Source organism: Lygodium microphyllum, chromosome 4, assembly GCF_053477565.2.
Source record: "Lygodium microphyllum isolate KBCC chromosome 4, Lygodium_microphyllum_v1.1.10, whole genome shotgun sequence".
In the NCBI taxonomy this organism is placed as follows: domain Eukaryota; kingdom Viridiplantae; phylum Streptophyta; class Polypodiopsida; order Schizaeales; family Lygodiaceae; genus Lygodium; species Lygodium microphyllum.
In genome coordinates, this window is record NC_141138.1 from 42,144,759 (window position 1) to 42,166,564 (window position 21,806).

The 21,806-nt window shown below is 39.1% G+C and overlaps 1 protein-coding gene across 4 annotated transcripts; it reads left to right on the plus strand.

The window, feature by feature from the left end:
* Positions 1-9,181: 9,181 nt before the first annotated feature.
* Positions 9,182-12,903, plus strand: LOC148036974 (actin-101-like). Of its 4 annotated transcripts, none has more exons than XM_087675927.1 (6): positions 9,182-9,437; positions 9,552-9,622; positions 10,991-11,384; positions 11,501-11,819; positions 11,903-12,197; positions 12,562-12,903. In XM_087675927.1, exons 2-6 carry the CDS (start codon positions 9,563-9,565, stop codon positions 12,625-12,627), a joined length of 1,134 nt encoding a protein of 377 aa, XP_087532053.1. In that variant the 5' UTR covers positions 9,182-9,437; positions 9,552-9,562; the 3' UTR covers positions 12,628-12,903. The 4 variants fall into 4 exon arrangements, with proteins under 4 accessions (XP_087532053.1, XP_087532055.1, XP_087532054.1 ...); XM_087675929.1 differs by having other exon boundaries at positions 9,555-9,622; XM_087675928.1 differs by having other exon boundaries at positions 9,182-9,397.
* Positions 12,904-21,806: the final 8,903 nt, after the last annotated feature.

Genomic DNA, 21,806 nt, shown 5'->3' on the forward strand with positions numbered 1-21,806 from the left:
ACATTGGTTAAGTCTTGACTTGTATATCAGATGAGGTCTACGTGACCGGATGGCAAAAAGGTGACCGTTGTGGGTCTAATCTTTGGGTTAGACGGAGTGGTTAAGCTGGTAGCAACTCGAGGCGTATTGCATCGAGTTGTGGGGTAAGGGAGTTAAAAGCGGCCCCTATTTTGGGGTCCGGGGGCTGCGGAAGAGGCCCCTGGCTGGGGGGTCCTAGGGGGGACCAGTGGCCCCCTTGGTGGGGGTCCGGGGGCAGCGCCTCCGGCCCGATGGTAAAGGGAATATTCCCTGGAATATTCCTTGGCCGACTAGTGGAGGCTCATATGGTAGGTCGGTCAGGCCGACCTAACAGCCTTCGCGGGCTATAAAAGTTAAACCCCTTCATAGTCATCTATTCATTCATCTTTCACCTAGTCAGAGTTGTTGTTCCATCTAGCCTTAAGCTCTTCACCTATCTTCTATCTAGATCGCCATCTAAGCTTCACACAGTGGAAGCGCATGGGTGGACAGAGCCATCTTTGTATCAGTTGTTTGGAGCTAAAGAATTTACTGATTCTCCTCTTATCTGTTGTGTACTCTCTATCTCTTTCTCAGATTCTGTTCGCTGCGCCGTGTAATTTTTCACAATCATATCATTCTGTGAAGAAGTTTGTGATAAACCTGTAATGAAGTTCATAGAAATCTACTCCCAAGGTGAAATAGGGATAGGTAATGGAAGTAATAAACCATATGATTTACCATGATGTCTTTTTATGTGTTGACATACAATGCAGTTAGAAAAAAAATTAGAGACATCACGTTGCATATTTGGCCAGAAAAAATCTTCATGTAAATTTCTAAGTGTGGAGGTAACACCACGATGTCCCATATAAGGAGGTTCGTGTACTTTTTGCACAATGAAATGACGAAAAGGTTTAGTAATACATAACCGTTTTTCATAAAACAGAAAACCATCGGAAATAGAAAAGTTATTAGTAGGGATACATTGATTGTTAGATAAGTTTACCCAAACATCATGAAAATCGGGATCTTGAAGATAAGTATGTTTCATTGTGTCTAATGAAGAAGTAGAAATGACAGAAATATTGTTTAATGATGGCCTATGGCTAAGTGCATCGGCTACTTCATTTTCCTTACCTGGTTGATATTGAATGAGTGGATGAAAGGATTGAATAAATGATGCCCACTGTATGTGTCTATCAGATATTTGTGGTTGTGACAATAAATGTTTAATACTCTGCTGATCGGTTTTAATCATAAACTCCAAACCAATTAAATAATGCTTCCATATGCGCAATACATGAACTATGGCTAGTAATTCTTTGTCATATGTACTATATTTAAGTTCAGATGGTTTCAGTTTACAACTAGAGTATGCTATAGGGTGATTGTCTTGCATCAAGACTGCACCATTGCCAGAACCACTTGCATCAGTAACCACGAGAAAGAATGGTCTATTGAAATCAGGTAACTGCAAAACTGGTGCATGTGTGAATGCATGCTTAAGTATTTCAAATGATCATTGTTGGCTATCGCCCCAACGATAAGCAAGACATTTCTTTAACAAAAGAGTTAACGGTAAAGCAAGAAATGAAAAGTTTCTAACAAATTTTCGATAGAAGCTAGCTAGTCCTAGAAATGAACGAACTTCATGGATATTTTTAGGTATTGGCCAAGACTTAATTGCTTCAATTTTACGTGGATCTACATGTATGCCTTTGTTGGCAGACACGATATGACCTAAATATTCTATTTCAGATTGAAAGAAAGAACTTTTGTCAGGGTTAGCATATAGATGGTTTTGTTTTAATAAACTAAACACTAAAGATAAATGTTCTTCGTGTTCTTTTTCAGTTTTACTGAAAACAAGAATGTCATTGAAAAAGACTATTACACAATGTTGAAACTGCAAAAATATTCTATTCATCATTCTACTAAATGTAGATGGTACGTTGGTAAGTCCAAAGGGCATGGGCCAAAAATTCATAATGTCCAAATTGTGTATGAAAAACTGTCTTAAAAATGTCAGAAGTAGACATATGAACTTGGTGATATCCTGATTTTAAATCAATTTTACTAAACACTGTTGCTCCTTGTAATTTATCTAGAAGGTCGTCTATTCTAGGTATTGGATACCTATTTTTAATCGTTATTTTATTAAGTGCTCTATAATCTATACACATGCGATAAGTTTGATTTTTCTTTTTAACTAATAACACAGGAGCTCCAAAAGGCAAACTACTTGGACGAATTAATTTTCTACTTAGAAGTTATTCAATTTTCTTCTGAATCTCTTTCTGTTCTGATTGGTTATGGCGATAGGGAGCTTTGCAAGGTGGTTGACTACCAGGAAGTAAATCAATTTGATGGTCTTCGGGTCGTGATGGAGGAAGTTGTAAAGGTAAATCATTAGAAAAGCAATCAGAAAATCTAAAAATAAAATGCTGTTGCTTTGGAGTTAGTTCAATTTTTGTAACATCAACTTCATTAATCCATACTAAGAAAGCTTTTGATTGTTTACGCAAAGCTCGCTTCGCCTGTGTATGACTAATAATTGGAAATAATTCAGTTTTTGTTAACCTTTCGAGTAAAATTTGTTTACCTTTGTGCTCAATTGCATTGAGTGTGTGTTGTAATCTATATTGGGGTTGAATTGGTGACGCCATGGCATGCCTAAAATTACGTCAGCAGATTGTAAAGGTGCTACTAAAAAATTTCGCATTTCCTTATAAGATCCAATACAAATTTCTAAATTATGAACTTCTTTAGTACCATTATATCGTTGTCCTAGAAATGCAGCCTTAATTTTATAGGCAGATGGAATAGTTTTAAGTTGTAAGTTTCTAACTATATTTTCTGAAATAAAATCATGAGTACTACCATCATCATGCAAAACAGTCATATCATTATTATTGATTTTACATCGCATCTTTAATAAGGCATGCATAGAAATTTTACCAGCAAGGTCTTTAGGTTCGTTAGACTTTTCATCGATACGTGTAGCCTCAGCGAAGTTGGGCATTGCTTCAAGGTCTTCATTGGATTCTTCAACTCTAAGAAAATTTAGATGCACCGTGGGTGTCTTCCAATCACGGGTGTTGCCCATGGGACAAGGACTCGCAATATGACCAGGAAGCTTACAATTATAACAAATTACATTTTTGGAAATGGCATTGGAAACACTTGGGTTAACATTTTTAGGTTCACCAGATTTAGGCAAATTTGAAGGTAGATTGGGAGGTTTAGAACTAGAAATTGATTGAACATTTCGCATCCACGGCCGTCGATTAAAACAATTCTTTCCATATTGAGAATTGAAGTTACGGAAAGAATTAAAATGAAAGTTACCCATGTTGTTACTGTTGGATGCCGAAAATTGCATTCGGTCTTTAGACTGCTTCTTTTCAGCATCATGAGCTAGGGATATGGCTGCGTCCAGGTTATTGAGCTTAAACATGTTGACTTCGGCTTGGATGGATGGAATTAAACCGAACATATAATTTCTCTTGAAAGTAGATTCGGCCACTGGCTCCACCATTTGGAGCTGCAAGAGAGTGCTCCAAAATCTTTCTGTGTATTGAGGGATAGACTCACATTCCCTTTGCATGAATAGATCCCATTGTTGTTGTATGCGGAGCTCGAATTGTGCAGGGATAAAATTTACAAGAACTTTCTTGCGAAAGTCATTCCATGTGAGAGGACGATCAATGCTTTTACACGTGACATCCCACCATAATGCAGCTTTCTCAATAAAATAATGAGATGCACATTTAATTTTATCACTTTCCGAGTATTTCTCATTGTCAAAATAAGCTTCGAACTGACTTAACCATGATAGAATTTTGCGACCAACTTTAAGACCATCAAAAGAATTAAATTTGAATGGACATCCAAAGTAGCGTTGATGGTGCAGACTAGGTTGTCGTCATTGGTAGAAATGTCAGTGGCAGGACGCTTAAGGGACTTCAGTTCTGGCTCCAGTTGTACGCGGTGTTGATGCTCTTCTTCAAGTTGCATGGATATTAAATCCATACGTTGCTCCAAGGTTGGCTCAGGAAGCGGTGATGCAGAGTCGAAATTGGCCATGATTGCTTGATGGAGAAATCCAGAGATTTAGGATGCCTTCCTTGCAAATGAAAAGACGCCTTGCTTGTCATTGAAGAAGGGAATTTTGTGAAATTTATGAAGTTGGAAAGAACTGTGCGAGAACTGCCTCTATGGGAGAGATAGTCGGCTGTGACTTGTGAAGATTTGCAGAGTCTATGTATGACACGGAGTAAGAGAGGTTGAAGTTGATCAAGTAAGTTAGTAATATAACTTGCTTGATAAGGCTTTTAAGCGAAAAAAAAACTTGACATTTTTGGATAAAATGATGTCGTGGATGCTGTCATGGTGTAAAAAAAGCCCCCCCTCCCCCGGAATTCAAAATAGACCTTAAGCTCTTGCTTAAGCTTAAGCTAGACTTTTACTTAAGCTTTAATTAAGCTTACTAACTACCTGAGAGCTCCAATTCATCACGAAATATGGTGCATGATGTAGGAGTGGGTATTCTTCAAAGTCTGGGAAAATCAGAGAATTTCTTGACTATGATAGAGGGGTTTGGGGTTTTGAAGGCCTGGGAATCCAACAGTGTAGTCAGTTTGCGGTGAGACGGACCGTAGAGCCTGTTTGCAGCAGAGGCCCTTCTTCACGCCAGAGGGTAGACCATTGGAAGCCCAATAGGTAGGCTGGGCTCTGATACCACTGTTGCGAGCAAGGGATGCGTGGTTTGCGTGTAGCGAATGGAAGAAGCTCCCTCTTTCTCTCTTTTACTCATAAAATTGCATACAACTCATGAGAAATTGAAAATAGACTAAAAGAGAAGGTAAAGTAAGATGAAACGACTCAAGATTGGGTTCAATCTCCCCTCGACATGAAGTGGGCAGCTCCCTTCATGCTGTATTTATAATAATATTATGAAATCTTCTTTGCCCAAGATTTAGGCCCTTTACAATCACTCTTTGCATAAAGAGTTTGAGTGAACTGAAAAAGAGATAGAGTAATCTGAATTAATGGATGCTAGCAGTTGTGTATCCCACAACACTCTAGAACCAATAATATTTTATTGGACATATATTCTAAAAATCTATTTTTCTAATAAATATTCGCACGCTTTATAAGAAATAGCGGTGCGTTTAATACAATAATCCAATAGTTGCCAAATAATGTTTTGAGGAAATAATCTTTAAAATGCTTGCGCGTGGCGTGCCTTTCCAATTCTCCTTGCTCTACACATCAGCTACCAAAAATTCAAAAAATCATGTTAGAATAATAACCAAGTGAATAATTGCAGCTAGCCACATAAATCAATCAATTTGGAATTCCATACAATAATTAGTTCATGAAGATGTTAATACTCGTGTGGATAAAATGGTATCACCCATGTTCACACTTGCATCGACGCCCGGAAAGGATAGGCGTCTCCATCGACCTTCCGCCTAAGACAATTCTTAGGAATGTGCCCCGCATTGACGGAGAACCATTTAAGGTGCTCATCCCGCTAACGTACACACAAAGGAGATCCATTTAAGGTGCTTATCCCTTTGTGTAGGTGCCACCTGGCAACATGCCATCTCAACAAAGACAACCACAAAGCATCCAAACAATAAATCCTTGCTATGTTCTCTCTCTTTTTGAGGAGCTAGACAAAATTTAGAAAGCAAGGATTATTTACAAGATTGAGCATATGGAATTGGTATCATCTAAGTTTGTGGTACTCAAGAATAATGGAAATACTAGAGTATGTTCTAATTATAAGAAGATAAATCCAACAACTAAGAGAGACCACTGTCCACTTCCATACATGGATCACGTGATTGAAAGAGTGGCAAGCAAAGCCATTACACCTTTCCTTTAGCATACACAACCACATTAATTGTAGGAACACCAATTATGTCCAACTGTACTTCCTTTTGCAATTAAAACACACATATTATTGATTTCCTCCACAAAATAACCCTTTTCATTGAATCTAATCTATAACCCTTGCTCTACCATCTTATTAGTGAACACTAAATTCTTTGTAATGGATGACATGTAATACATTAGACAAATATTTTGAACTTTGACCATCATATAGTAATAATAGAATTTTCACAATGTGAGAAATTAGGTTTCTCATAGCTTCCTTGATGGATTTTTAGGATACGATCAAGTACAAATCCACTCAAAAAATATGTAAAGAAGTAGCATAGTGGATAGTTCACATGCATAGTTACGTTGTTTGATTTAAGTAATACTCTCGGGGAAGTTACTATATATATATCCTCTACATCATGTGCTTAAAGACCTATTTATAAATATCCTTATCTGTGATTTTTTTCTAAATAAAACATAACCCTTTTCTATTCAATCTGTAAATAACCTCTTTATATTGTATCCTTCTGTATGTAAAAAAAAAAATGTATTTTAAAATATTTTGTGTTGAGAAGTAAGGATGTGAACTCTCCTTATACTGGAGAGGATAAGGGTAGCTAGGTGTAAATGGATTGGAGGAGAGGGGAGCAAGGGAAAACCCTAACCCTAACTTCTCCAGAAGCTATATAAACTGCCTAAAGTACACACTCACAATAGAGGAGAGTGTACTAGTTGCACCTTTGAACAACTTACTAATCTTATTCTCGTACTTGAGCTCTCTCTCTCCCTCTTATGCACACTCTCTCATGCTTTGAAATTTGATTTTCCACATGGTATCATAGCCATCTTTGATCCCTTTAGGCTTCCTAAAACTCAGCTCAAACTAAGTGCACTAGCAAGAACTCTTTACAAGATCCTAATTATCTATGACTGGATCGATGATTGCCAAGATACAAATGAGGTATTAAAGTAGGCTCTTATAATTGCACCTATCTTATGAACCCTAGACTAGACAACAATGTTCCACTTATACATTGATGTGTCCAAGATTGCAATCAACATTGTATTGTGTCAGCTTTTTTCGATATTACTCATTGCCCATGCGATTCACCTTCTTGTAGACCATCAAGAGTTATTGTACTTAGTGAATAAACCCTACATTGCATAATACATTGCTTAATGGCTTCTACTACTATTAGATTTTACTTCTCTATGGTAAGGTGGAAGAGAAAGCAACATTATATGACCGATCATGTATCTTGACTAACAAGTAATCTAAGAGCAATTGGTAGTATTGTGATGATGGAAATCTTCCTAACATTCACTTATTCGGAATTCAGCACAAGGTTCAACTATTCAAAGTTGAGTTGGGACTAATGTTATTGTTAGTATTTTATGAAATGGTTTACCCTAGTGCCCAATGGAGAAGGGTGGCTCACCTATCTCTTCTAATCAACACCTGAGTCTACTAGCTTAAGTTTATCATCCTTTTATACCTTGCAATTACTCCTTTTTATCACCTCAAGTCATATTCATCATGAAAGGAACTCATCAAACCAAGTTTATCAATATCAATAGTGCTACCATTTTTTAAACAACAATGCCATTCAAGGCACTTTATCAACTTTAGAAAACCTAGAAGGCAAGTCACTCAAGTAATTCTCTATGTTAACAACATCCTTTAAGCATTGCTCCATCATCAAACCTACCATTTGAGTCCCTACATTCCACATCAACAGTGCATGCTATCTTGGATGGAAAGTACTATGGGATTGGTAATCAATCAGGAGGTGTAGGTGTTGACCTATTTTAGAAGTTTTTAAAAGTAGTAACTACTAGGAATAGTAAAAGAAGAATGACATCTAGAAATAGTAGGAAGATCCTAACACAAAAGTGTTACAAATAATAAAGTACATTTTGGTGCATAGACTGCATTATATACTAGTTGGGCAATGTGAAGATGTGTGAAAGTTTATAGTTTGGGCTTAGCTTGGAAGGATGCATTTTCTTGACCAAAAGCAAGATCAATCATCAATGCCCCAATGCTATGATTGCCACCTTCAAGGGAAGAGGCTTAATATAAAATCTTAGATGGGATGATGCCGGTGAAAATAGGGATAGCCCTTAAATGCTTTTGTAGTGTGTATGGATTTCCCTAAAGCCCCTCAAAGAGAACTTTGCACTAGCCAAGCACCTTGCATAGGTGGAGGGCACAAAGGCAGTGTAGGGTGTTGCATGTATGAAAGGTTATTCCATCTCATCAATTGATTTCATTTGTATGGAAGATTGTGATGTACAAGTTTACCACAAAAACAGGACAACAAAGTTCAAGTGAGTTTCTCCTATTTGTCCTTTATGTATCAGGGAAGAGGAGACCATTCCATATGTCCTTGAAGTTGTGACACATAGGGTTTGGAGGGACACAAAGAAGTGAGTTGCTAAGGGAGGCCTAAGTATGGATATTTTCTTGTGGAAGCTTGAGATAGAAGGTAGTTGGATAAGCCTATCTCTTAAGCTATGGAACCTATGAGATGGAGAGCTCTAAGGATATTGAGCTCCCTTTTTAAAACATACATAAGAACATAGGGATGCTTTGTAAGTGTTCAAGGAAAGAAGCTGAGGTCTTCAAAATTGCTTGTAGGTGGAAGCATAAGAACATAGTGATGCTTTGTAAGTATTCAAGGCAAGAAGCTCAAGTCTTCAAATTTGGTTGTAGGTAGAAGCTTGTTTAAGGCTTTCGAGATTAAAGGGGTTGGTTTGCATCATTTAGAGGTTGAAAATACGTTACCGTAACAAATTCTTCCTACATTCTTTGCGTTATAGGAAAACAATATTTAAAATTCCTTCGGGATATGCGTCCCGAAAGACCATATTAGCGGGATACCATGTCCAATTCCGTAACGCAATCAATTTGTAACCTGAAATTAATGGGTTATAACAAATATGCTACTACATATAACAAACATCCATAGACATCCCATACAATATAGCCGATACAAACATCCAATCATAGAGTATTGGAACGTGGAAATGTTGCTGGTCTTGAAGTTCAGAACAGAGGATGATGAACTTTCAAGTCTAAGGGTTTATAAAAGAAAAGCCGGTGTTACTGCTGTTGGCTAGCTGGGCTATGGCGTAATTGAGAAGAATGTACAAGCTTCCGAGGCACGCATGTGGGAAGAAAAAGGGTAAAGGCCCTTTAAACAAAAGGTGGCATGAAGGGATCCAGCAAAGGACATTATAACGTGCGAGAAAGCCTGCGCTCTCTCTCTCTCTCTCTCTTTCTCTCTCTCTCAGTTCTCTTCTTGATCTGATCTGCCCATTGCCCTCCCGGGCTAACCACAAAAGTGATTCTGTCTGCTGGGGGCCTTCATACTTTGTGTGTGCTCTTACTCAACCTTTTTTATCCAACCCACTCCAATTTATCGATCAGGCGCAGCTAATTTGTGTGTGTGCCTAATAATATTGGGCTGCTCGCTCTTCTTCTTCTTCTTCGTTCCTGGTAACCCATTCAATTACCTCGTTACTTATATCGTAGTTCTGTAAGTCCTGATCCATGATATTCTCTTCTGCGCCTATACCTGGTTCATTTCATGGTCTCAGTCTCTTGTCTATACATTAGTACTGAGATGAGTAATTTTGGTATCTTTCGGCAGAAGCTCCCAACATGGCAGATGTGGATGAAGTTGCCCCTCTCGTGTGCGACAATGGATCGGGAATGGTCAAGGTATGTTTGACTCCCCCTTCGAAGGCATCCATGTCCTCTCTTTGCAATTGCGTGTCCCACATGTGTATATATATATATATAGAGAGAGTATGCATGGCCATGCAAGCTAATTCAAGCTGGCCACATGCGCAGCGTCTCGAGTAAGCGTATGCAGCTGCATATTATGTAATTTACCTGGCTGGCTGCCTCTCATCGACTCAACATGCAGCATCTTCTCATGTATATGTGTATGTGTATGTGTAAGACTGATGCTCGGGCCATAGAAGCTGGCAGCATGTTGCTACCCATGAGTATCATGTATGCTTAGTTATCTGACTCCGAGAAGCATGGACGAAGTCAATTTCCAAGCATATTGTTACCCATGGGTATCATGTGTGCATGGGTATCATCATGTATGCTTAGTTATCTGACTCCGAGAAGCATGGACGAAGTCAATTTCCAAGCATATTGTTACCCATGGGTATCATGTGTGCATGGGTATCATCATGTATGCTTAGTTATCTGACTCCGAGAAGCATGGACGAAGTCAATTTCCAAGCATATTGTTACCCATGGGTATCATGTGTGCTTAGTTATCTGACTCAGAGAAGCATGGCTGCCTCTCATCGACTCAACATGCAGCATCTTCTCATGTATATGTGTATGTGTATGTGTAAGACTGACGCTGATCGGGCCAAAGAAGCTGCAGGCAGCATGTTGCTACCCATGGGTATCATCATGTATGCTTAGTTATCTGACTCCGAGAAGCATGGACGAAGTCAATTTCCAAGCATATTGTTACCCATGGGTATCATGTGTGCTTCGTTATCTGACTCAGAGAAGCATGTGTATCATGTGTGCTTAGTTATGATCTGACTCAGAGAGAAGCATGTACGAAGTCAAGCATGTTTGTTATCACGTGTGCTTAGTTATCCGACTCAGAGAGAAGCATGTATGAAGCCGCTTTGCAAATTGGCTGTGCAATATATAGAAGATCCTCGGCGTTGGCTGGCAACTCTCAGATCAGATGAAACGCAGATCATATATATGGGACAATATTACACACAGGAAGCTTTAGACAACTTCCCAGTATAATTCACACACTGTGAATGGTGACAATATCAGGAGCTTTGGAGAGGGAGGGACCACATACCCAGCTAGGTATGGTTGGGGGCCAGGGGCAGCTGCAACACCCTGCCCCTAACTAGCTAGGTATGTGGTGCCTCCGGAGCAACTGTCAAAACTAATTCTTGTGAATATAATATACAGCCTCTCTGATGAGCAATTGGACGACTTCCCCCGGGCTCTGTAAAATTAGTTAGATCACTTAAGAGGATATATATATATATATTATGTTGTAACACAATTTGGAGGTGGCTGTGGGCGCAGGCGGGGTTTGCAGGGGATGATGCGCCGCGGGCGGTGTTCCCGAGCATCGTGGGGCGGCCGCGGCACGCGGGGGTGATGGTGGGGATGGGGCAGAAGGATGCGTATGTGGGGGACGAGGCGCAGTCGAAGAGGGGCATTCTGACGCTCAAGTACCCGATCGACCATGGGATCGTGACCAACTGGGACGACATGCAGAAGGTATGGCACCACACCTTCTTCAACGAGCTCCGGGTGGCCCCCGAGGAGCACCCCGTCCTCCTCACGGAGGCCCCCCTCAACCCCAAGGCCAACCGCGAGAGGATGACCCAGATCATGTTCGAGAGCTTCTATGTGCCCGCCATGTATGTCGCCATCCAGGCCGTCCTCTCCCTCTACTCCAGCGGCCGTACAACAGGTGCGGCACTCCTATTGCCTCTCCCTCTTTTCCACGAAGCAGATTCGCTGCTTAAATTTTACATATAAGAGTATGTCTTAATTCGTTGGTGGTGGGTGTACTGAGAAAGCAAACAGGGATCGTGCTGGACTCGGGCGACGGCGTGACGCACACGGTGCCCATCTACGAGGGGTATGCGCTGCCGCACGCGATCCTGCGGCTGGACCTGGCGGGGCGGGACCTGACGGACGCGCTCATGAAGATCCTGACGGAGCGCGGCTACTCCTTCACCACCAGCGCCGAGCGCGAGATCGTGCGCGACATGAAGGAGAGGCTGGCCTACGTGGCCCTCGACTTCGAGCAGGAGCTGCTCAGCGCCGCCGCCACGTCAGCGCACGACAAGAGCTTCGAGCTCCCCGACGGCCAGGTCATCACCATCGGGGCGGAGCGCTTCCGGTATCTCTCTCGGTTATTGCCAAGAACAAACGCATGTATCGTTTGAACTTCGGGATTTCAAGCCTTTATGCCTCTCTTATCAGATGCCCCGAAGTGCTGTTCCAACCCTCCTTGATTGGCATGGAAGGAGCTGGCATCCACGAGACCACCTACAACTCGATAATGCGGTGCGATGTTGACATTAGAAAGGACTTGTACTCCAACATTGTGCTTAGTGGTGGCTCGACCATGTTCCCAGGCATTGGGGAACGCATGAACAAGGAAATCACAGCATTAGCTCCTAGCAGCATGAAAGTTAAGGTGGTTGCACCTCCCGAACGGAAATATAGCGTATGGATCGGAGGATCCATCCTTGCTTCCTTGAGCACTTTTCAACAAGTAAGTGTTTTCTCATTATGTTGTAAGATCATCTGCAATAGGCAACATCGATAGTCGCTATCCACATGTGGAACCAAGTTAGGCCATCGAAACACAAAAAATAGCTTGGTTCACAAAATATAAGTTTTGACACTTGATTAAGTCTTTTTTTAATATGTAGTTCTTAGAAACAACCGATAGGTAAAGACATAGCAATCTTGTATAAAATCCATGGCCTTGTACATTTGATGATAAACTTCCCTTCCAATGGTTTGTTATGTAAGCCAATCAACAAAATGCAAAGTTAAAAGAAAGCATAAGATCATTTATTTGGCAAAAAGCTAGCTTTTAGTGGTTTGGTGATATCTTTCTACATTGGATGCAGATGTGGATATCGAAGGACGAGTATGATGAAACAGGACCTTCTATTGTGCATAGAAAATGTTTCTAAGCCTTTACGTTCTTTTACATCATAGACATCCACATCAAGCATGTGAAGGTAGTAATCCATCTTTTTATATTGCTCTTCTACATGTCATGTAGTGTAGTGTGTGCAGAATATTTCCTAGAAGCCCAATTTTCTACTTCTTGGGAAACTTTTGGTAGCATTTGAGTTAGGGATTGTAGCCATGTAGCACTTCTTGTCTACATCCAATTATTTGAGACTTTGGGTTACTTTTAATGTGTGACCCAATGTGTACAGGTTATGTTAAAATGGTTCACGATACTCACTTGTCCTCTTTGATCAATAAGCTTATAAAATCGTACTATTTGTGCTTTAGCTTTCATTTACCATTTGTGGGAAGTTTGTTTGCTACGTTCTTCAAGATGTTTCTTTACAAACATATGGAGGTATGCTTTGTTTCTAAACTTGTAGCTTTGCCACTGGGTGTGCTTCAAACAGGGCATTAGACATAGGCATACAAACACATGCATCCTCTTATGAATTCCTGTAAAGCTATTTGCATTTTGCTAACATATTCTTTTGTAAGCTTTAAAGAATGCCGTCTTTGAAAGTTTTATTCTTGTGTTTATATACCCTTGCACATGCATAAGTTGTGAGTTTCGAAAAGTGAACATTTGAACCACCCTTTGGATTATATAGCCTAAATGGTGGTGTTTAGGTCAACCTTATGCCTTGTGTACAACTTGGTGGCCATGCTTCAAAGTTGTGTCTGTGTTTTTGTTTGCTGTTAAAGACTCAACCTATAACTTTTTGGATTTCTGATAGGTATTAGGCATGCCATACATGTGTTTGGGTAAAGCATTCATGTTGTAGCTTTGGTTTGTAGCTCATAGATAGCATATGTTCCATACATGCTAGAATAAGAATTAACCTTTTGAGCTGTAGGCCAAGCTAATAGCTTATAGATATCTTATAGGCCATGCATACGATTGTGGGAGTCATAATTTCAAGTTGCAAACCAAGCCTATGGATTGTGAGTAGCTTGTAGCATTGATTTCTAAGAGTTGCTAACTAGAACCTACTCAAAGCTACAATTCTCCTTGGATAAAATGAGGAAACCATTATACATGAAACAAACTTATTGATGGTCAAAATACACCTTCCAATAATAGGATAAAGAAAACTAAAGAAGATAAGCTAGCTATGAGAAAGGAGAAAGCCAATGTTCATGAAAAATTAATGTTTAGTGTCAAGTGAATTTTTAACTTTAGAGAAGACCATAAAATTGTAAATAAGGTTTTATTATCGCTCTAGTTTCGAAATGATTCTATGTTAGAATATTAATTTCTTTAAAATAAAGTTAAAAATGAGAGATCCATTGTACATGAAATAACCTATTGAAATCAACCATCTCTATTATTTATAAGGACTGGATTCATAATGTCCAAGAGGCACTAGAAGATATAGGCCTCATACCGACATTCAAAGCGATGAAAATGTTCACAAAAAAATTTGCTATTGCATCACTAAACACGTCGATATTAGCGTCTCCATAGAACCGTCACTATTGGTGTCGCTATTAGCATTGCTATTTACGTCGTTATTTGCATCGCAAATAGCAATGCCAATAGCAACGGTTTGTGATGCACATTACAATGGCAATAGTGACGCATGTAGTAAATTTGCGACGCTAATAGTGATGGTTACAGAGAAAAAAATTTATGGTAGGGCAGTAAGCTGCCTTGTCGCATGTAGCACTATATGCTATATTTACATTCTACAAATGGATTACATGTAAAGTGTACAATGGTCGTTAAAATGAGTGTAAAATATACTTGAATCCACAAGATTAATACATAAAATAAATACAAGATCGCCAAATGAAAGCTCATGGAATCATGGCAAGATACAAAGATTGATAATAACATGGTGCATAGAAAATGTCTACATAAATCATAGAACAAAAAGAAAGAGGATGTATGCTCCACGAATCCAAGCGCAAACTATAGATCCTTACCATTCGAAAGCTCGTTCCGACGACGCAAAGGAGCATCGAACGAACTCTGCAAAAAAAAAAACTATACATCAGTCCACCATATATAATGTATTTTAATAAAAAATAGTAACTACGTACAATAAAGATGAATGACTTACTAGGCCGCTACGTTGTCGTGTCACTATGCAGACACACTATGAAAAACTTTGAAGTGTATCATCATCCGACTTTTTTATTGATCTAGAGAGTCAATGTCATTTGTGTCACTAGTGCTACTAAGTGTCCGTGGCATGGATGGTTTAAAAATACTAGATTTTTAGATAATTTTATCTTTTTATTGATATTTAGGATATTATTTCTTGAAAATATCTTAAAAAGCTAAGAAAACTTCTAGAATAAGGTGGTATGCAAAAGGCAAGTGGTTTTTTTAAGAGATAAACACAATAAAGACAAAGTACAATGAATCAAATCAATATGTATTGATAAAACTTGAAATCCCTTGTTTGGCACTACTCAAAAGTAATCTCCAAGCATTAGATCTCTTGGAGCTTCCTCATAGACTAAAAACATGTATTAAAACAACTTCCTCTTTGCTGCTCGAAACCCAAACCTAATGGCTTCGTTGGCTCCCAAAGGGGGATAAAGCTGCAGGACACATGGTCTAGAATCTCCTTGTTTACTTCTTCTTCTTCTAGTTTAAAGTGTTCGCTACTTATCAATTGTGATTGCGACCCGCACAATTTCGCCCCATCTTTCTTTTTCATGCAAAATCTAAAACTAGCTAAAAAAGCCAAGTGCTTTTTACATGCCACCTTATTCTAGAAGTTTCCTTAGCTTTTTAAGATATTTACAAGAAATAATATCTTAAATATAAAAAATAAGCTAAAATTATCCAAAAATCTAGTATTTTTAAACCATCCATGTCACGGACACTAGTAGTACTAGTGACACAAATGACATTGACTCTCTAGATCAATAAAAAAGTCGGATGATAATACACTCCAAAGTTTTTCACACTATGTTTGTGTAGTGGCACGACATCCACCCCCTTTGAACCTCCACATTCTCTGGTATGTGCTAAAATACTAGTTTTCAGTAAGAATCCATTCCCCCAATCCATATTACTATTCTGTCCAACTGAATCCAATAGAGAATTATTAACCCGGCATTGATGTATCTCTTCAAAAGAAAATCATCCAATCAATCTCTATCTATTCGTAAATAATTGTACTTGAGGCTTACACTTCTTTATGGATAAATAAGAATTCTATGTTTATTCGATTTGTTGCATAGTATTGATGAAAAATAATATGCGCATTGAGATAAGTTGTGAAGAGATGTGTAAATGCAATCTTAACGTGAAGGTTTTAATTCAAAACTAGATACAACTCCAAGCGTAGAACTAGAATCTTGTTTCCACACTAAGCTCGGCAGAGGCACAAGAGAAGAAGTTTCTTCTCAAACAAATTAAACCACCAGAATTTGACGAAAAAGGAAAGACTGTTGAAGCTGATACCAAAATATGGATTGAATCCATGGATGATTATTTGAGTGCAGCAGGAATAGCACCTGTGAACCAGGCCATGATTGCCAAGCTCAAGCTCACCGGTGAAGCTAGGCTGCTGTGGTGGAAGCAATGGTGTAAAGACCAAGTAGTCACGGAAAGCACAATAACTTGGGATAAACTAAAGGAATTAATATAGGGAAGGTATATGCCACCTGCATACAAAACTCAGAAGATGAATGAGTTCTTTAAGTTGAAACAATTCTCTAGAGGCGTACTACTCGAGATTTGTCTCCTTGCTAAAATATGCCCCAAAAATGAGTATTTCAATAGGTCTCGAAGTTCTATGATGGGCTGAATCCACCAATGAGCACTTGGTTGGAATCAATGCATCCCTCGGATTTGCAAGATGCATTGATAAGAGTGGGACCTATTGCCCAAGAAGTCGGAAGTCTAGTAATAATAGACCTTGGTCTCACAAAGACCAGAATCCAGGGATGTTGAAAGCTCAATTTAAAAGGGCACAAGGACAGAGTCAAGGACAACGAAAGAAGCCAAGGGAAAATGTAGTGACTTTTAGCCCACTTAAAGAAGTGACCAAAGCCTGCAATGTTTTCATTGTAATGAACCTGGGCACTTCAAAAGGGAATGTCCCAAACTTGGTAAAAATCATAGTCAAGGAAAATTCAGTGGCCAAACCAGAGCTACTTGTGGCCACGGTTGTGTAGCAATGGAGAGGGCAAAAAATTCCAATATCTCCACTAAGGGAATCAACGAAGAAGAAGACCTGTCCATGGAAGCTGAGATTGAGAGGGCAACCGTTGATGATGCTCTCCATAACAAGGGGCCGAACTGCCAATTTTCAGTGATCCAAACACCATTGGATTACCAAGGTAAGAAATTCAAAACCTTCATTGACTGTGGTAGTACTCATTATTTCATTTCACCAGCTTGTGTAAGAAGGTTAGGGATAACCACTATAGCTGCACCTACATTACTTGTCGAACTAGAAAATGGGCGAGAAATTACTTGCATAAGACAAACTACTAAGATGGAATTTCTACTCGAAAATGAGCCCACATTAGTTAAGTTAGGGTAATGAATTTAAGAGTCCAAGAGTGCCTACTCGAGATGAATTGGCTAATCCCCAATGATACTCACATCCATTTTGAAAAGGGTCAAGTCTCCTTTCGGAATCCTAAGGGTGAACTAGTTACAACTCAAGGAGAAGCAGGTATACCAAGGATCCAACAAGCTAAGGCAACGCGAATAGCTCAAGGAGTAAGGAAAGGATTACCCATCTATCTGATCAAGCTAAATAAGTTGGAACAAGTAGGAGACTGCAATGAAGAGCCATCATGGCTAAGAGAGTATGTGGATGTGATTCTAAAAGAATTGAAAGAATTACCTCCGCCTAGGGAGGTGGATCATGAGATAAGTCTAATACCAAGATCTACACCAGTTGGAAAAAGACTCTACAAGATGTCCATTTCTAAAGCTATCGAGTTAAAAGAACAATCAAACAACTATTGGACCAAGGGTACATACGCCCTAGTAGTTCTCCTTGGGGGGCTTCAGTCATCCCAAGTTTGCATCGTCCTTGAGACCATGAGGACTCATAAGCTTTATGCTAAGAAGAAAAAGTGTGCCTTCCTCATGAGGCAGATCAAATATCTTGGATTTATTGTGTCAAATGAAGGAATATATGTAGATCCTACAAAGATTAAGGATGTCCAAGAGTGGCCTCCACCAACTACTATTAAAGAAGTGTGTAGATTTCTTGGATTAGCAGGTTGGTACATGATCTTCATTAAGGACTATGCCTTAATCGCAGCACCCCTCATAAATCTACTAAAAAAACAGGTTTCCATAGTGTGGACGTCCATTGAACAATTGAGTTTTGATCAACTCAAGCATAGCTTGGTGATAGCACCAATTCTGAAACTCCCTGACTTGAGCAAGGAATTTGAAGCTGTCACACATGCTAGCTCACTTGAATTAGGCTATGTACTAATGGAAGAAGGTCATCCTATAGCATATTCTTCGAGGAAGCTAAAAACCCATGGAAGGAATTATGCTACCTATGACTTGGAGCTACTAGCAGTTATTCATGCTCTCAATATTTGGCGACACTATTTGCTTGGTAACAAGTTCTCTTTGGTCACAGACCATAAGAGCCTTAAATGGATCTTCACCCAGAGTGACCACAATATGAGGCAATGTCGTTGGATTGAAGTTTTGGAGGAATATGACTTTGAGATCATGTATCAACCTCGCAAAGAGAATGTGGTCATTAACACCTTAAGTCACAAGGCGTTCCTCAACTCTCTTATTACGGAGGAACCCTCAATGGCAGAATCATTAGCAACTATGGTATCAATGCCTAGCAACCCTATCCTTGAACTAACTAAGGAGAAAGTTGGCCATGACCCAGAATATCTAAAGATGATGAAGGAGATTTTGGAAAATGACCAAAACCCCAGACTTAAGGTCAAGTATCAAGAATTTTCTGTCAATGGAGGACTTGCCTATTTCAGGACAAGATTTTGCATACCCTCAAGCAGGAAACTCAAACAGAGAATACTTTGGGAAGCACATGACTCCCCATTTTTAAGCCATCCCGGATATGTCAAAACCATCAACACAGTCAAGAAGAGCTACCATTGGGAAAGGCTTAAGGGAGATATACTCAAATATGCCACGGAATGTTTGTTTTTCCAGTGCATTAAGGCAAAACATGTCAAGATGCCTGGGAAGTTGCAACCTCTTGACATTCCCCATATGAAGTGGGAATTATCAGCATGGACTTTGTTGTTGGGTTACCTTCAATTCAAGGAGGGTACAATTCAATTATGGTTATAGTAGACATGCTCACCAAGGTTGCACACCTCATTCCAGTCAAGACAAACTATAAAGCTTCAGATATTGCCAGATTATTCATCAAGGAGATATTCAGACTCCATGGGCTGCCTAGAAGGATCATTAGTGACCATGACTCCCTCTTCACGTCTCACTTCTGGAGAGGGATATTCAAGGCCATTGGGACTAAACTCTATTTCAGTATAGCCTATCACCCTCAAAATGATGGCCAAATGGAGAGAGTCAACCAAGTCATTGAAGATATTCTTAGGGCATATTGATGTCGTGAGCCCAAGAAATGGATCCAATATCTACCATTGGTAGAGTTGGCCTATAATGCTTCTTACCAGCAAAGCATTCAAATGACACCTTTTCAAGGATTGTATGGGCATGATTTCTTACTCCATTGAACTTTTCAATTCCTGTCTTAAGGGTAGAAGCTTTCAACTTAATTCTTGAGGAAATGGATGAGCAGGTCAACGCCATCAGACAAGACATTAGAGCTATCAAGGATAGGCAGAAAGCCTATGTAGATTTAAATAGACAAGAGCGACTCTTCAAAGAGGGAGATATGTTTTTATTCATGTATATGACCTAATAAGAGTTCCTTTTTTTTGGGGAAATTTAAGAAACTGAGTCCAAGATATTACGAGCCCTATAGGATTCTCAAGTGCCTAGGGCCCAGCGCCTACAAACTCCAACTCCCCGAGAACATAAAGGTTCACAATGTATTTCATGTTAGCCTACTAAAGAAATATGTATCTAATCCCAGCCATGTACTCAATGATCAATAAGTTGTAATGCCAAGCCAAGGAGTCCTTGAGCTCTAGCTAGATAGAATCTTTGACATTCACGAAAAGAGATTGAGGAGTAGAACCCTCACAGAATACCTCATCTAGTGGAAGGACTATCCATATGAAGATGCCTCAAGGATTGATGAGAGTACTCTCAACCAAAAATACCCCCAATTCCTTTTGAGATGAGGACATCTTGATTATTTAAGAGGGGAAGGATGTAATATCTCGCCAGCTTTACAAATTCAAGCATAATGTAGATGGTTTGGTTAGCAAGTATAAAGATAGGCAAGTTGCAAAAGAGTATGCTTAAACATATGGCATAGATTATAAAGAGACATTCACTCTAGTTGCTAGGATAGAAACTATTAGTTGCTAGTATCTTGTCAATATTGGCTTTTGTATTTAAAATATTGAGCAGTCACTTTATGTGAGAAGTGAAGATACAAGTTTGGTCATCATAGTCATCTATGGGGATGACTTGATTATTACAGGTGATAGTGACAATGGGACTGTTGAAGTTAAGGACTTCTTGAAGAAGAATTTTGAGATGAAGGATTTGGGTGAGCTGAGATACTTTCTTAGTATTAAGGTGATCAGATGTGATGATGGTATATGGCTATCCCAAAGGAACTATGGCTTGGATATGCTATCCAAGTATGGTATGATAGCATGCAAACCTCTTTCAGTACCATTGGAGCAAAATGTGAAGTTCAATGCTCACATTGGGGATGAGATAGAAGACCCTACTATGTTCAAGAGGATAGTAGGGAGTTTGATTTACATGACTATAATAAGGCCAAACTTGAGCTATGATGTTGGCCTTGTCAGTCAGTTTATGCAGATGCCTAGAAAGCCTCATTCGGATTCAGTTAGATGCATATTGAGGTATCTGAAGTTAGAGGTGGTTTGTAAGTGGATAAAGTGAGATTGAGTGCTCTCTATTGGATTCTTAGTAACCATGATTGTGAATAAGTTGAATGTAACTAAGAATTGAGGACTGAAATGATTGGATTTTTTGTTGTTTTTGTTATTTATTGGGTACTAAGTGATTGATTTTATGATGTGATTGATGGGTTTGAATTGTGTTTGAGGTGTTTTGGGATGGATGGATCTAATGTATTTGAGATGCTCATATTGATTTTTGATTGAGTTGTGATGTTATTTTAGGTTTTGTGGTATGTCTATTTGGTTTTGATAGGTCTATTTTGCTTTTATTTTGATCCATTTTCTTTTTATTTGAGAGGTTGAGATTGTGAATTGTTGGGTTTAAGTGTTTTTTAAAGAGGGTTTAAGTATATGTTGAATGGTTTTCTGTGGTTTGGATTGGTTTTGATCTATATAGATTTTATGAGGTTCTGTAGTAGTAGTGGTATGTTGAGCTTATGTTTGCTTTTGTGAGTGTTTTGTGGAATGAATGTTAGCTTGGAAAAGTTTTCCAAGCTTAAAAATGTAATATTATAATCTTAAAAGAGTTTGAAGAAGTGAACGTGTAGCTAATGAGGACATGAAGTGAAGACTGAAGTGGTAGTGACAATAGTGAGTTTTGAAAGGTCACAATAGTGTTGTTGATATCTCTTCAGATCAGGTATCCCTCTTGAGAGGTATATCCATGAACAAGGGAGGATTATTGAGTATTTTTCTACCATATTGGATGGGGTTTATGATGTACGAGTGATTGAGAGCATATGTAAGAGAGATATTGAGTAAAAGATATTTAATTTTCTATGGCAAAACATTATATCTATGAGGGATGGTGAGAGATTGAAGGAATAGGCCTGTGAGTGATGAATAATGAAGCTTATGTGATCATTTTTCCATTCAATATTGAGTGTTTATTTGTGTTCATTTCATTTGTTATTGGTGGATATGAAGATGTTTTCTGATAATTTTGTGGCAGATTCATTCTATAATACTACATAGAGAATTCATGTCCTTGGTTTCCTTTTTCTTCCTATGGTTTCTTGAAGCATGAAGAACAAGCTTGTTGGTGTGACTTTGTTTTGCATCATCTTGAGATAGCGTCTCCCACCAATCTTTAATTGCTCTTATTTATTTTTGATGCCTTATT